Here is a 16,557-nt window from a genome sequence, read left to right on the forward strand (position 1 = left end):
AATTAGCATGAATTTCTTCAAAATTTGTTTTTAACTTGTACTTTGATTATACTGTAGTTATTTCATGTTTTTTTTTTTTTTGGTATAATTTGTGGAATAATGTCATTATTATTATAATGATAATGACATCTTCAAGTTTAATGGAATGAAAACAGCACAGTGCAATACATACATCATGGGCTTGGTGATTCCAGTATTTCATCTCTGTCACAGAGATATCATGTGAGAGAATATAAAAATTGGAATGACCAGTGATTTAATCTTGGGGAGGGGAGGGGGGAGAGTTGAGTAGACAATTTGAGAATACACACTATGCATCACATACTATTTATGACTGACATCTACAACGATCGCTAATTCATAAGTACAGGTATCCCTTGCTTAACGTGGATTTGATTAATGCGGCAAAATTAATTATTATTATTATTATTATTATTCAGGCTTCCATGGAGTCAAAAGACTCATCGTGGGAGGTCCTTCCTAAGAACATAGTCTGTCAAGACTCATCGAGGGGAGGTCCCCCTAAGAAACACAAAGTCTATCATACCACTCCTTAAACTCATTGACCATTCTCGCTCTCACCACTCTATCAGGCAATGCATTCCACGGTTCAACTACCCTCCATGCAAAGAAACCACTCCTCACCCTCTTGCTCACAGTTTCCTTACGTAACTTCCAGGGATGGCCTCGTCATCATTCCTTCCTGCTGTTCAACCAAGCGAAAGAACACCCAGTGTCAACCCTGTAACCACCTCTCAACAGTTTAAAAGTCTCAATCATATCACCTCTCCTTCTATCCACCAAACTCTGCAGTCCACATTCCCTCAGCCGATCCTCATAACCAAAATTGTACAGTCCTGAAACCATCTTTGTCATCTGTCTTTTTACCCTTTCCACAGTTAATTTATCCCCTTCAAATCCTGGGGACCAAATCTGAGAACAGTAGTCTAAGTGTGGTCTGATCAGAGACTTATACAACAGAATGATAACCCTTTTATCTCTGCAGGTCAGTGTCCTTCTCATAATTGCAGCAATCCTCTGTGTTACCTTCACCACCTTTGCAATATGTCCCCTAAATTTCAGGTTTCTATCAATCATCAACCCCAGATGATTTACTAACTCCTCCCATAGAGTATGCAGCATCCCATCGATGTTTCCCAAACCTCAAGACCTTACATTCTGCTGCATTAAACTGACACCACCATTCATTTGCCCATCTATCTAGCTTATTCAAATCCTCTTACAGGGCTACCACATCTGCACTATTACTAATAATCCTTCCCAGCTTCGCATCATCTGCAAACAACTGAATATCCCCTTGCAATCCACTGGCAATGTCATTGATATAAAGGTTAAACAATATTGGTCCTAGTACTGAGCCCTGTGGGACCTTTGCCTTCGCTAAGTCTAAGAAAATTGTAGTATATGCCTTTCCCACATCTAATGTTCTTGTAACTTTATTATAAAAGTTAATTAATAATTGCGGCAAGAGTTTTGTTTAACACGCCTTTAATCATGCGGAGCTCGCAGCTGATCTGACAGATACGTGCAAAATGTTTAATATAAATATTCTTATACAATTCGGTGTATAGCTTGGAGGTCATGAGTAGCTGTGCATTCATATGTTATGAGTGATATTCCGCACTGTTTTTTACTGTGAGTTTCGTTTACACATGTAAAGGTTTGTGATATTTGACAGATTGTATCTGAGAGATACCGCACCCTCCGATGTCAGTATAGTATGGTTTAGTTGTTTTTTTTTTTATTATTCTTTGTTCAATAATTTTTAGATTGTAACTGAAAATAAATAAGCCATCATGTATTACTCAAATAGAGAGCCAAAGGCTTATTTATCAAACATGTCTTCTAGGAGATGTGCTTTACATTATGGAAAATACTGAGGAAAGTGATCTGGAGCTTACTCCACCTTTACTATGAGTTGCCCATAATGCTGCTTATGCTTGCATCTGCCGAAACTTTTAGTTTCTATATATTCGGCACGAAACTTGTAGTTTCTATATTCGGCTATGAAAAATGTTTGATTCAATATCCACTTAATTTGTACCATCATGCATTATATTTGCAGTGTTTTTACTTTGTTTTATTGTTTGTTTTTGGTCGAGGTTTAGAGAGTCATTTTGCTTGTTATCGTAGAATCTATGCGGATAAGAAAAAAACTAAAACTGTTCAAACGACTCTTGATAACTTCTTTTGATAAAAAAATTGCAGTAAATAATGTAGGTACAAGTATTTATTAAACATTTACTTTGAATTCATTTTTATCTTTCCTAAAAGAGTACCATATAAAACAAATTATTAATACAGTAATCGATCATGGACGAATTCTAATTTTTACCATTGATTATTAGATTTGATTAACACGATTTTGATGTACGCGGTAACATCGAGGGAGATTAATTAACCACGTTAATCGAGGGATACCTGTAGTATAGAAATAGAAGACACGACACAACATAAATAAAAAAATGAATTTTAATTAGGAAAAGATTTTTGAAAAATTTTCTAGTGGTTTTTTTTTCCCTTTTTCTTTTTTGGGGGGGAGGGGGGGAGCAGGGCTCCTTGTGCCCCCTCTGGGTGCACCACTGGTAATGACACACACGATAAGCAGAAGATTTTAGACTGGAAGCCTAAAATCCCAAGATGGGTGAACTCTATAGGTGCTGGTAGCTGGTTGGGAGGGCTAAGAGTTATTGTTTACCAGATCATGGGAAGTTTCACAACAGTGAAAGTTGAGGTTAAACTAACACCTAAACCAAGACTTTATTGATCTCAGCTAGATCAATAAGTGATAATGACTGTGACCTGTTGAAACATTACCATCTTTCTTGCTGTGGTAGGTTTGTTGTTTAATCTACAGAGCATAATTCATTTTTCCACTTCCCTATCTTATGTGCTGCACTGTAACTATGGCACCTGTATATGTTCCATTTGAAGATACTGCAATAAACTGGTTCTACATGCCAGTTACTAGACAGTACACAAACTGAACATAATTATAGGCATTAGGAGGGTTGCTGATCAGCTAACAGATATTAGACCACAGGGGGACTGGGTATACTTTGTGTGTTGCGGGGGGAGAAAGATGTTCGAGTCTTTCATCTTGACAGTGTATGCTGCTGTTCTGTAATTAACATTTGGATATTAACAACCATGAAAAACAGCGTTAAAACGAGACAGACACTGTACATAAAAAAAGAAAAATTTCCATACGAAAATGCAAGCTATCAAAAATACAAACAAAATTAAACAACAGAAATCCATACCAAAAAGTATGTCCTTAACACCAACATAAATAATATGCACTAATACCTGAATCTAAATCATTTTGTTATTTCTTACAGAACCTCAGCTGGTAGCTTCAACAGCTATTCTGTCCACTTCATTTAAACTATATTACATGTTTCCTTCTGTAGGAAACATGTAGTGTAGTTTCAATTAATTCCCTTTTTTAATATGCTCGTGTCAGGCTATGCATTGCATGTATTGTGCATTTGGCAGTCATCAGATCTGGCATTCCATATCGGAGAATATCAAGCCTGGAATTCACTCCTTATGATCTCTTCTGACTCAAAATTCCCTTGCTGCACTTTGTTTCATTTGCATTTTTTTTCATTCTCCAAATTCTGATAATCACTCTGACCTCTTTTGATTATTTAGCTCTGAATCTTGATTTTCTGTAGTCTGATCACTTAACAGTGAGGTCACATTTCCTTGAGATCTTAAATGTTCACAACTCAAATTGGCTTCCTTTCTCTAACTCCACTGATTAAACTGAAGGGATGAACACATTGTGTTAATAATAATCTAACAAAAATTGAACATCTGTCTACCATAATAACTATATAAATTTTCAACCATCATCTTTCTAGCCTTTAATAAATTATACTAGACAAGAAATTATATTCTTGTTTTAATTCTTTGCTCAAGCACGAGCAAACAAACATTTATGTATAAAGTATCCGCACAACTAAGGTACTTGTTTTTAACAAATCTGTTGCCTCATTGCCTCACTATTTGTGACATTCTTATAACCATGGACCCCCTTTTTTTTAACATGTGTTCATTTTACAATACAATGTATTGTGCATTTGGCAGTAGCTTTTGAACATTGTAATATACAAGGTTTATATGGAAAATTCCCAAACTTTTGAATTATCGTGTCAACAAGCACTACTAGCTGCTTGCTTCATAAGCTGCAATTTAGCAAAAACTGCAACATGATATTTTACTTAGTTACTGTATTACATCTGTTTGTGTTAACACGTGTTCAGTTCATCTGGCGATTTTTTTTTTGTGTTTACAATTTATTTTCATGATTGACGAATTTTTGTGAAGTTTTGCATCAAATTGGGAAACTCTTTCAGGAAGACTTTTGAAATGTTAAAAACAGCATTTGGAAATGAGGCTTTAAGGCAGACTCAAGTGTATAAGTGGTGGAAACGTTTTTCGAAGATGGCCGAACTTTAGTCAACGATGATTCTCATTCAGGATGACCATCAACATCGAAAATTGACAAAAATAATGTAAAAGTTCATGAAGTCATCCGTTCTAACCACCGTTTAACTGTTCATGAGTAGCTGAAGAAGTAAACATTTCAAAAACTGTTTGTTTGTCATGAGATTCTTATGCAAAATTTAGGCATGCATTGCATTGCAGCCAAATATGTGCTTCATCTTTTGACTCTCAATCAAAAACAAATTAGAGCTGATGTGAGGCAAGAGCATTTCAGTCGAGCTTATGAGGATGAAAACTTTTTTTTAAAAAACACCATTACCGGGGATGAGACATTGGTTTACGGCTATGACATCAAAACAAAAGCTCATTTGTCACAGTAGGTGTCAAAAGGGTCACCATGACCCAAAAAATCAAGACGAGTGCGGTCAAACGTTAAAATGATGACAGTTTTTTCGATTCTGAGGACATTGTTCACCATAAATTCTTCCATAAGGCAAGAGAGTGAACAAAGAGTGTTATCTTGAGGTAATGCAATATCTTTATAAGGCTATCAGAAAAAAAAGCCTGATGCTTAGAGGGAAAAACTGTTGGATGCTTCATAATGTACCTGCACACATTGCTAATCTGTCAATTTTTGGTGAAGCACAAAACAGTGGTTATTCCACAGCCTGCTTACCCACCTGACCTTGCACCAGCAGACTCATTTTTATTCCCCAAATTGAAATTGACATTAAAAGGTCGATGTTTTCAGTTGATTGACTCAAAAAAATTGCTTGCGGAACTGTGTAGTATCCTGAAAGAAATCTTCTACAAATGTTTCAAAGGATAGAAGAAACACTGGCATCAGTGTATACAAAGTAGAAGAGCATACTTTGAAGGTAACAAGGCTGAATAGTTTCCAAGTTAGACAGGACAATTTTTATTTAAAAATTTTCGCTTGTGGTAGTCAGGCACATTTTTATGCATTCAGCAATATATGTGATATGCCGGTTTCAATTTTTAAAATTTTTAAAATTTTATTTTATAGAATTTTTGCGTGTAACTAATATTTGTGAACTGTCTTCATGGTATAGAGAATATCTTAGAACTAGTGGTTTCTTATGTCGACTTTATATAACATTTAGTTTTAAAAAATGTACATGACATAAATGGATGGACCAAGTGAAGTATATATAAATATCCAGTGTATTTCTATTTTGTGGTTATCACTGCACATTATCTACAAAATAAAAGAAAACAAAGACAATCACTTCAATCAGTATTCCCCTCGCCTGTTTCTCTAGAAATATAAAGTTGCGCTTGCACATATTTTATATTCTGGTGCTGAATATTACTGTTTATGTAAATATGGTTTTCATTCTTATTAAACATAATTAAACAGTGTATGGCAAACCACATTGTTCCTTTCATAAAATAATCCGTGTTTCTATATTATTTATTTTTTAAATTCAGAATCGGGTGGCTATGTGTGTAGTTAGAGAATTAAGTAGCACAGGAGTTATTGACGTGTGTAGCAGAGTAGAGTGGAGTGCCTCTCCTGCAATGAGTACTGAGACTCTTTAGAAGTGTCATGTAATAATAATAGTTTCATTACATTGTGAATAAAAATTTATCTTAATGCAGAGAAATGAATCCTGTTTTATATAATTAGTTCCATGCCATGAGGAAGTATCAAATGATATACTTTGTGCAGGTGCTTAAAGTTGAACGTGTTAATTAGCTTTCCTTCTGTGTTCTATAAAAGAAAGACTGTATCTGCTAGTCTCCAGCAAAATTTTACATATATTGATTTGCTCGTTAAGAGCTAAGTCAACGTGTGTAACTGACACCCATGCCCAGGCAAATTACAAAATTATGCTTTGCAATTTGATGGATCTGCCCCTCCATGCAGTTGTTAATAAGCTAATGATATGCATAAAAACTATTTATTAATTATTTGTTGGAAATAACTTTTTTTTTAAAGATGAAGCCCTTCATAAATTCATACATTATAACTAGAGTTTATAAAGATGACATCTAATTCATTCCCTTTCAGAGTAATTTATCAATCATGATGAATTTACCATCCATAATACCACAGCTGTAAACTGGATATTTATTTGATTATAACAAATTTATTTATATTCATGTCTCTTCTTTCCCTCACTCATGAAGGGTTCATATCATATTAAAATATAATCACATACACCTTTAGAAATTTAACAATACAAACAGTTTATAGAATTTTTCCTTCATCATCAGTGAATTATACAACCTGAAAGCAAAACCTTTCTAATGTAACTTTAGCTTCTTTAGAAATACACATGATGATTCATCATGACTGATAAGTGGCAGACTAGAAATAAGAGATGATTTATCATGTCTCATAGCTGGGTACTGACTGACACAATTTGTACGGTGCCTGGTGTCAGTTTGTTAATTGTCTCGCCTTCCAAATATACTAAAGATGTCATCTCTCCTTTTGGCCACTCAGACTGTAAATTTCTCCAGCTAGTCCATTTTTGGTCTGTGGTGTCTTTACCACAACAAGAATTTATAGACAATCGATGACAACCTACTCTCAGAACCATTATCTGCAAATAATTCAACAGACTCCTTTACCTTTAAATTTTTTTAGTCTACACTTAAACAATGCAAGAACCATAGAAGCTTGGGAGAAGATGGTATCAATATGGAAATTTTCAAATCTATGGAGACAACTTCATATAAAAACTACAAGAATTCATGAATAAGATCCTAAGTTAACATCATGAAAACTGGCAAAATGTTATGATTGTCGCCATCTTCAAAAAAGGCAATATTAATGAATTCCAAAACTATTAGCCTTTTAAACACCAGATATAAAATATATTCAAGTCTCTTAAAGACTAACCAAATATTATGAAAATATTTTTGGAGAGGAACAGAATGGTTTCCATAAAGGTAAATCCTGCACTGATGCTTTTTTCACTCTTAAGCTTCTGATAAGAAAAAATAAGAGAATTCAATTTAGAGATGCATATTCATCAGTTATAAAAAGGCTGTTGATAAAGTCATTTGTAATAAGCTACTGGAAATTTTAAGAGATGACAACATTCCTAACCAGTTAATTAAAGCAATTTTCAGTATATATAACTATAACCAAATTATAGTTCGACCACAGATGAGAGAACCCTCGACACTTCTGCCCATGGCAAAAGAAGGCGAATCCATTCCAATAATAGGGTAATCAATCCATTTCATGGGATTTGTGTGTTTATTATTACATGTCAGACAATCAGCTTATCTTTTATGAACATTCTAGTTTTTAAAATGCTAACTGTTTTACTTGTATAACAGTTGGAAAATTTTGAGTATAAAACATATGATTTCGTGTGTTGGTGACACATTATACATCCCTTATTCTTTTCTCCCCTTCAACATGAATTGACTCTTCTGAATCACAACATAAATGCAGGTGTAAGACAAGGATGTAGTTTATCGCCACTCCTCTTTAATATTAATAATATAAGAGAGGAGACGGAAACAACCAGTTTTGGCTTTCACATCAATTAGGTTCTAATTGAAGATAACGAGGATTCCAGCGAGCAGCCTTTTCATTAAATGAAATAGCATAAACATACAATATGAAAATCTCCACTTCCAAAATCATAGTCACTGCATTTAAAGGCCAAGACCCAATTAGAAGCAAAATTTGCATCAATGTTGATATTATACAACTGGTTAGGTTGCCACTTATCTTATGAAAAAGAGAAAGACATGCAATATGAAATAACCAATTATATAAAAATAAAGACTATCAATCAGATATTCAAACCAAATTTAATAAGAATAAAATCCATAACTCAATAGCAAGAATTATCCTAACCCATGACCCCATCTTCAAAAGAGGCAATATTAATGAATGTCAAAACTATTAGCCTTTTAAACACCAGATATAAAATATATTCAATTCACACAAGCAGAAGCCTGCATCATAACTCAAGCAGATAGAAAAAGACTGCTAAGTCCTGAAATGAGATTCATGTGCAAAACAGCGAGATATAAGAGACCAGACTACAAAAGAAATAGCGACATCTTAAAGGAATTTGAGCTGTTATCTGTTTCAGACTACATCGATCTTTATAGAGTGAGATGGAGACAACATACAGAAAGAAGGAGAGAAGGAAGACTCCCCAGAGAGATACAGAAATATCGACCTCAAGAGAGAAGGAATAGAGGACAGCCTTTGAAAAGATGGGAAGAGACTGTAACAAGCCCATACTAAGCCTATTACTGGAAAGGAAGAAGAAGATAACTCTTTATTTATTTACCTATCAACCCTGTGTACTGCTGTAACCTGTTTCTTAGCACAGTATCACCTCTGCTGTCCTTGCACCATAAAGCCCAGTCAGTCAACTCACTGTTCTATGAGAGAAAAATCTAGTACTTACCCCTTTCTTAACTGCACACAAACTTAATTTTCACAGATCTTCCCTGGTCTCTACCCACCTTCCATAGAAGGAAAAATTTTATCAACTGATATCCTATAACACCCTCTCAAAAGTTCATTAATTTCCTGATATATGCCCTCAGGGGTTGTACAGGATAATTATTATTACCTGACACCTCCAGTGAGTCCAAAGACTCATCAAGGGAGAAAACCTATTCTAGAACTCTCCGTCTCCACCACTCAAGCCACCAACTACAGCAAACCCCATCATCTACACCAATGCCATCTACTGCCCACTACTAGTACAGGAAGGGCCAAAAGTCCCGAAGGGTGATTTCAATATTTAATAACTCCTTTATTTTTTTATTTAAATTTACAATACAATACCATGCTTTGCCCTTTCTAAGACTTTTTTCATGACACCTCTTAGTGTCTCAATTTCCAGTTCTCTGATTTTGGCCCGAATATTGTTCTTCAGCTGTTGGAGTATCTGAGACTTGTTAACATAAATGTTTTCTTTGAAATAAAAGAGTCATCAGATCTGGAGAACGTGATGGCCAGTTTATGTTGCAACCACAGGAAATTATTCTTTCCTTAAAAATTTGCTGAGCAATTAGATTGTGACCCTTGCTGCGTGAGCTGTTGCACCATCCTATTGGAACCACATATCATGTTTATCTTGAACTGCTGGGAATAAGAAATTTTCGATCATACACCAATATTCATCTCCTGTAACATTGACAAGGTCAACGTGGTCTTCGAAAAAGTATGGTCCAATCACTTCTTCCAACGTCATCCCACACCAGACTGTACATTTAAGGGGGATGCAATTCCTTTTTGGTGAATTGCCCTAGGATTTTCCAAATTCAAAATCCTGCAGTTTTGTTAATGAAGCCATTCAAATGAAAATGTGCTTCATCTGACATTATCAGCTTGTGGATAAATTCGGGATCTCTTCTTGCTAATTCTTGAAATCTGACTGCATATTAAAATCTGGTGGCTTCAACTGTTGCACCAACTGGATTTTATATGGAAAAGGTTCAAGGTTTTCAGAATATATGTCGGAGTGACGTCTGAGAGATTCAAACCTGTCCAGACCGCCTTTGAGTTGATGTGCTCTGGTCTTCTGCAATACTCTCCCTTACACACTCAACTGTGGCTTCGTTCCGCATTGAGTGCAGTCTACCTGTTCGTGGAAGGTCACTTACTGAACCCTGTTCTTCAAAATGACCAATCAAATGCCTAATCATTGATTCTCTTCTTGGAGAATCTCTCATGCTGTAATGGCAACGATATGCTTGTTGGGTCAGAATTATTGATCCTTGGTTTTGATAGTAAAATTTCACAATTTGTGTTTGCTGTTCAGTCATGAATTTTTCCATGGTTAATCATTTCCAAGGTCTTCTTTATAAAATCTGTAAAGAAAAAAGAAAAAAATTAAAAACAAAGTTATTAAAACTTTAGATCCCTTTGTGACTTTTGGCCCACCCTTTATTTTCACAGACAATCACAAACATCCATGCAAACATTGGGATTCGAATCCACAGCCTCTTGCCTCAAGAGTGGATATGCTAACCACTCGGCCAAACAGGCTGGCAATTATAATAGTATAATAGTTCTGAGTATAATAAAGTTATTAGTATTATAATAAGTATAATAGTAACTTTTTAATTTATTACTATTATGCCATTACTAACTGTCAATCAATAGTTTTCTTTCAAATTATATGTTATCTGTCAAGATTCCAATATTATCAGATCTTATATTTTTGCCTTTTAAGGCACTTTTTTACTGTATCAATCCATCTATATCTTAGTCTTCCTCTGTCTTTTTCCTATCAACCTGCCAAAGAACACTTGTTTTTCTAATCTTTCCTCTCCCATTCTGTTTGAGTGACTATATCACCTGAGATTAGTTCTACTAACATATTCTTGAATGCTAACAGTTGCACAAGTTCTTTTCTACTATCCTCATTTTTTAATTATACTACTGTTGATGCCATCTGTTCACTCCACTAATCTTTCTCAGAATGCTCATATCAGATGTCTCCAGTCTTTGATCAAGTGTTTTCTTTCTAATCCAGCTCTCAGATCCATAAGTTAAAATTGGCTTGAACATTGTCTTGTAAACAGCTGGTTTTGTGTTTGTACTAATTTTTTTGACTAACTTGACTGATTCTGTTGTCTATTCACATATTTAATTTTCCATCTCACTGAAATTTTTTGTCTAAATATCTGAAATGTTTTACTTGTTCTATTCACCATTCAGGATACAGTTGATGTTTTCAATGTTTCTGCCTATTTTCATTGTAATTTTTTTTTATTACTGATTTTTCATACTAAATTTGTTACAGCAGTTATTCAGTTTAGTCACAGAATCTTGCAGACATGAATTGGATTTATTCAGAAGTATAACATCATCTGCATAAAGTAAAGAGCTCAGATTAACATCTCCAATTTTGATATCAGATTTAATACCATTTTTCCTTCATAATGTGATCCATATAGATATTGAATAAAGAGGGGGATAATATACATCCTTGTCTGACACCAGATTTTACATCAAACCAACTACCGGTACTTCCTTCAATTCTGACTTACAGCTTGAATAGAGACTGTTTGCATGATGTCCCATTTTTACCATACAACTGTAGCATTTTTGGATAGCTTTCCTTTTGGCCTTGTCATATGCCTTCTCCAGATCAACAAACCAAAAAACAGCCTAAATGCAACTTGTTCTTCACTATGCTTACCTTCCATAATTTTTCGTAGCTATTTTTAGTATACTTGCCTAAATATTATCAGCAGCACTCAGTAAGGAAATAGCTCTGTAAATTGTTACATTCAGTTTTATTTCCCCTCTTTGCAGATGGTACTATGAGAGCTTTGCTCCAATCATATGAAATTTGACCCTCTGACCAGGCCTTATGAATTATACAATGCAGCCACTGTAAAACTTTTATACCTCCATATTTGACCATTTCTTGCCAAATTTCATCTACTCCAGCTGCCTTTCCACATTTCAGGTTTTTGATGATTTTCATCATCATCAAATTCCTGACATGTACCATCAATGGGTGTATAGGATATGGTAGAACTACATGAAAAACTTATATCATTACTAACTTTCTATCTACAATTTTCCTCCAAATCAGTCTGTTACTTGTCAAGACTCCAACATTACCAGATCTTATATTTCTATCGTCTAAGGCACTTTGTACTGTATCAACCCACCTATATCTTGGTCTTCCTCTGGGTCGTTTCCCTGCCAACCTGGCAGAGAACACTTGTTTTGCTAATCTTTCCTCGTCCATTCTGTTTAAGTGACCATACCACCTGAGATTAGCTCTGCTAACGCATTCCTGGATGCTGATAATGTCAAGTTCTTTCCTAATATCCTCGTTTTTTTTAATATGATATTGCCATTGATGCCATCTGTTCATGCCTCTAATCTTTCTCAGGACTATCATATCTGCGGTCTCTAGTCTTTGGTCAAGTCTTTTACTTCTGACCCAGCTCTCAGATCCATAAGTTAAAACTGGTTTGAACACTGTCTTGTATACAGCTAATATAGTGTTCGGACTAATTTCTCTCTTATTCCATATGAATTTATTCAATTGACCTCTTACCATACCAGCTTTGTTGATTCTATTGTCTATTTCCATATTTAATTAACCATCTTCACTAAATATTGTGCCTAAGTAGGTGAAATGTTTTACTTATTTCACAGGTTCTCCATTCACAACGCAGTTGACATTTTCAACGATTCTGCCTATTTTCATTGTCTTTGTCTTTTTATTGCTGACCTTCATACCATATCTATTACAACAGTTATTCAATTTAGTCAGGGAATCTTGCAAACTTGTAGCAGATTTATTTAGAAGTATAACATCGTATGCATAAAGCAAAGAGTTGCCATTAACATCTCCAATTCTGATATCATGTTTAATACCACTTTCCTTCATAATGTGATCCATATAGATAATGAATGACAGAGGGGATAATGTACATCCTTGTTTCACACCAGATTTAACATTAAGCCATCTTCCTGTACTTCAATTTTAACTACTGACTTAAAACTCAAATAAAGACTAAGTATTGCTTAATATAATGTCCCATTGATTTGTCATACTGAACTATGCAGTGCAGCCACTGTGAGACCTTTACACCACCATACTTCAGCATTTCTGGTCGAATATCATCTACTCCTACCGCCTTACCACATTTCAAGACTTTGATGGCTTTTTCTACTTCAAGTATGGATATCTATTCCTGATTGTATGCTTGTTGAGTGTTTTTTCCCACTGTGCTATCACTGCTGGTTTCATTTAGCAATTTTTCAAAGTAATTACTCCATACTTCAAGGATATCTTTTTCTCCTGTTTTCATGTCACCTTTATCATCTCTAATTCTTTTTACAGCACTCTTTCCTCCATTTCTAAGCTTTTTCAACAACCTCCAGAATATTTTGCCACCTTCTTAATTTTTATTTTCTATATTCTTGCCAAAGTCCTCGCATGACTTTTGTTTAGCTAGTTTTACACAGTGTTCAGCATTCTTGCATTTGTCTGTGTATTCTCTTAGAGCACAAGCTGACTTATTTGCCAGGAACTTTTGATATGCTTTCTTCTTTTCCTTCACTGCCTCATTAACTTCTTGAGTCCACCATGGATTTCTTATTTTTCTATCCTTACAGGAACCTCACCACATGCCTCTCTGGCTGAATCGATCAATGTTTTTTTTAGTTTGTCATTGAATCTCTAAAGTTTGGTTTTTATTTTCAAATTCTTTCATTTTTTTCTTCACTGATGTTTGTGTTTTTGAGCCTACAGTTCACCTCTGAAAGCTGTTCAACCTTGATTCGTTTTAAAACTTTCTTACATACTCTTCTGTTCAATATGAAAGTATTTTATTATGCTCAAAACTAAATATTGATCATTTCCTATTTCAAATTCTCTGTATATACTCTTATGTCCTGAGCCAGTGGGAAAACATCAGTATCAACTATAACATTGACTTTTCTTATTTCTTGCATCTTCTCTCCATGTGAATTTGTGTATATTTTTATGTTGGAACATGGTGTTAGTAATAACTAATCCATATCCTGAACAGAAATCCAGCAGGCATTTACCATTATTATATGCGACATCTCAAAAGCAAAGAGCTGATATTAGCATCTCCAATTTTGATATCAGATTTAATATCACTTTCCTTCATAAGTTGATCCATATGGATAATAAATAACAGAGGGGATAATGTATATCCTTGTCTGACACCAGATTTAATATTAAACCATCTTCTTGTATTTCAATTCTAACTGCTGACTTACAACTCAAATAAAGACTAAGTATTGCTTGATATAATACCCCCACTGACCATACAACTGTAGCATTTTGAATAGCTTCTCTCTTGGCATCTTGTCATATGCTTTTTCCAGATCTACAAAACTTAAATACAGATCTTTGTTATATTCCCATGAGTTCTCAACTATTTGTCATAAAGTGAAAATCTGATCCTGACAGCCTCTATTTGGTCTGAATCTGGCTTGTTCTTCACAAGCTCCTCTTCCACAATCCTTCTTAACTGTTTTTCAAGTATACTTACATAAATCTTAGCAGGAACACTCAGTAGAGAAATATCTCTGTAATTCTCACATTTAGTTTTATTTCCCTTTTTATATATGGGTACTATGAGAGCTCTATTCCAATCATTGGGAATTCGTCCCTCTGTCCAGGCTTTCTGAACTATGCAGTGCAGCCACTGTAAGACTTCTATACCTTCATGCTTGAGCATTTCTGGTCGAATATCATCTACTCCAGCTGCCTTTCCACATTTTAGACTTTTGATGGCTTTTTCTACTTCAAGTATGGATATGTATTCCTGATGGCATGCCTGGTCAGTGTTTTTTTATCACTGTGCTATCATCACTGCTAGTTTCATTTAACAATTTTTTTTTTTAATAAATAAGTTTTAATTCATTTATTCTGAGTAAATTCTCTATATTAATTAATCTTGGTGTCTTAATAGAGTACAATTAAGTTTGAAATGTTTTATGATATCATCGCACAAATTTTTTGTTGTAATTAAAAAATTTCTCTGAATTTTAGGCGCAGATTTGATTTCCAGTCACCTTCAAGGATGGATCGCAATGTAGAGATGTTTATGACTATTGAAAAGACGCTAGTTCAAAATAAATGTCTTTCCTTACCTCATATTTATGTAATGCCAGATGTAGATAAACAACTAGTGCCTCGCCTTAAAGATATAATCAAACGTCACCAAGGTACTATTAGTGAATCACCAGATGAAGCTAGTCATCTTGTTTTTCCCCCATTACCTACTACAGAAGGTGGAGGAGGTAATGTATATGTTTTTTCATAATTCACTGAGATGTTGAGTGCATTCAGTAGTAAATCAACTCAAATTTTTATTAGTATTATCTTGAAAGCTAATAATATAATATGAAGAGTTTATAAAGATGATCAGATCATTACATATTTGTTAGAAATTAACGATTTCAAACTTGGATCTCTTTGCTATTTAGAATTTTTAAATAAAAACAATTAGCCTTACACTTAAGGAGTTATAAAAATTCATCTAGCGTAGGCTTTTACAAGCATTGAATGCCTTACATGGTATTCAAACTTACTTTTGTGGTAAATAAGCAGATGCCCTTTCCAGCTGAGCTACTGAGGCAGGTTTAGTTTTTGATGTTTATTCAAAATATTTAAAATATTACATATTTTAAATATAGCATTTCCAGATGACATTCATAATGTTCTTTTTCATCATTAGCTGGTCTGGTTGGCTAAGTGATTAAAATATTCTCTTTCCTCCCACAGGTATAATCAGGCCTTGGTTTGAATCCTGCCATTGGCACAGGTATTTGTGATTGTCTTTAGGTGGGAGATAAATTTCATTGATGGCTTTTTGATACTACTTCCCTGTTTATTGGAATTTTGAAGTGGCTTGAACATTTTTTTAAAAGTTTGAAAATTTCCATATATGGTTTTTATAACAGGGCTAGCAGACTATGCAAAAAAAAAACAAAAAACATAATATAAAAAAAAAAATGATAAAAATCTTCTTTTGCCTATTGTACTTGGGTATTATAGGTTTTCCACCTTTCATAGGTGGGAGACTTGTTAAAAATATATGCAGTGATGATCTGATCTAGCTCAAAATTTCATTTCACATTTTATAGCCTTTACCACTCTGCTAATTTCTGTAACACTTTGATCTTTTTTGATAATTCATCTCTGAAGGTTGACCTGCTACAACCTAATTATCCAAACAGTGAGATTATCTTCATTGGAAACCTCGGTGTTCATAATTCAAACTGGCTTTCTTTCTCTCACTTCACAGATCAAGCTGGAAGAGTTGAATTATTTGCTGTTAGTATTGATCTAATGCAAATTGTCCAGATAAATTTTATTTTCTCAACACCCTGGACCTTTTTGTTGTTCATTTTGCTTTTTTATGAATTGATTGTTACCCAGCCAATCTCGGTATAATATCTTTTTGCCATTTCAATGGTACCAAATGGGATAATATCCATGATTTCTGCGTCTCTTTGCATGTTCTGATTACTCTTTCTGTTTTCCTATTCTAATCATCTGTCCTCACTGAATAACTTTAATCATCCTTGCTGGAGGGCTTTCATATCTCACA

The 16,557-nt window shown here is 34.4% G+C and overlaps 1 protein-coding gene across 4 annotated transcripts in view; it reads left to right on the top strand.

Annotated features, from left to right (window-relative positions):
* Window positions 1-16,557, top strand: part of mor (SWI/SNF- related protein mor) — a 442,374-nt gene that overhangs the window by 72,630 nt on the left and 353,187 nt on the right. For all 4 annotated transcript variants that reach the window (XM_090398829.1, XM_090398819.1, XM_090398811.1 and 1 more), the window contains exon 4: window positions 14,994-15,244. In XM_090398829.1, the coding sequence (XP_090254955.1) occupies window positions 14,994-15,244 (251 nt within the window). The remainder of the gene's footprint in view (window positions 1-14,993; window positions 15,245-16,557) is intronic.

The sequence above is a fragment of the Typopeltis vanoorti genome, chromosome 1 (genome assembly GCF_054136105.1).
Source record: "Typopeltis vanoorti isolate ZY-2024b chromosome 1, IOZ_Tvanoo_1.0, whole genome shotgun sequence".
NCBI lineage: Eukaryota > Metazoa > Arthropoda > Arachnida > Uropygi > Thelyphonidae > Typopeltis > Typopeltis vanoorti.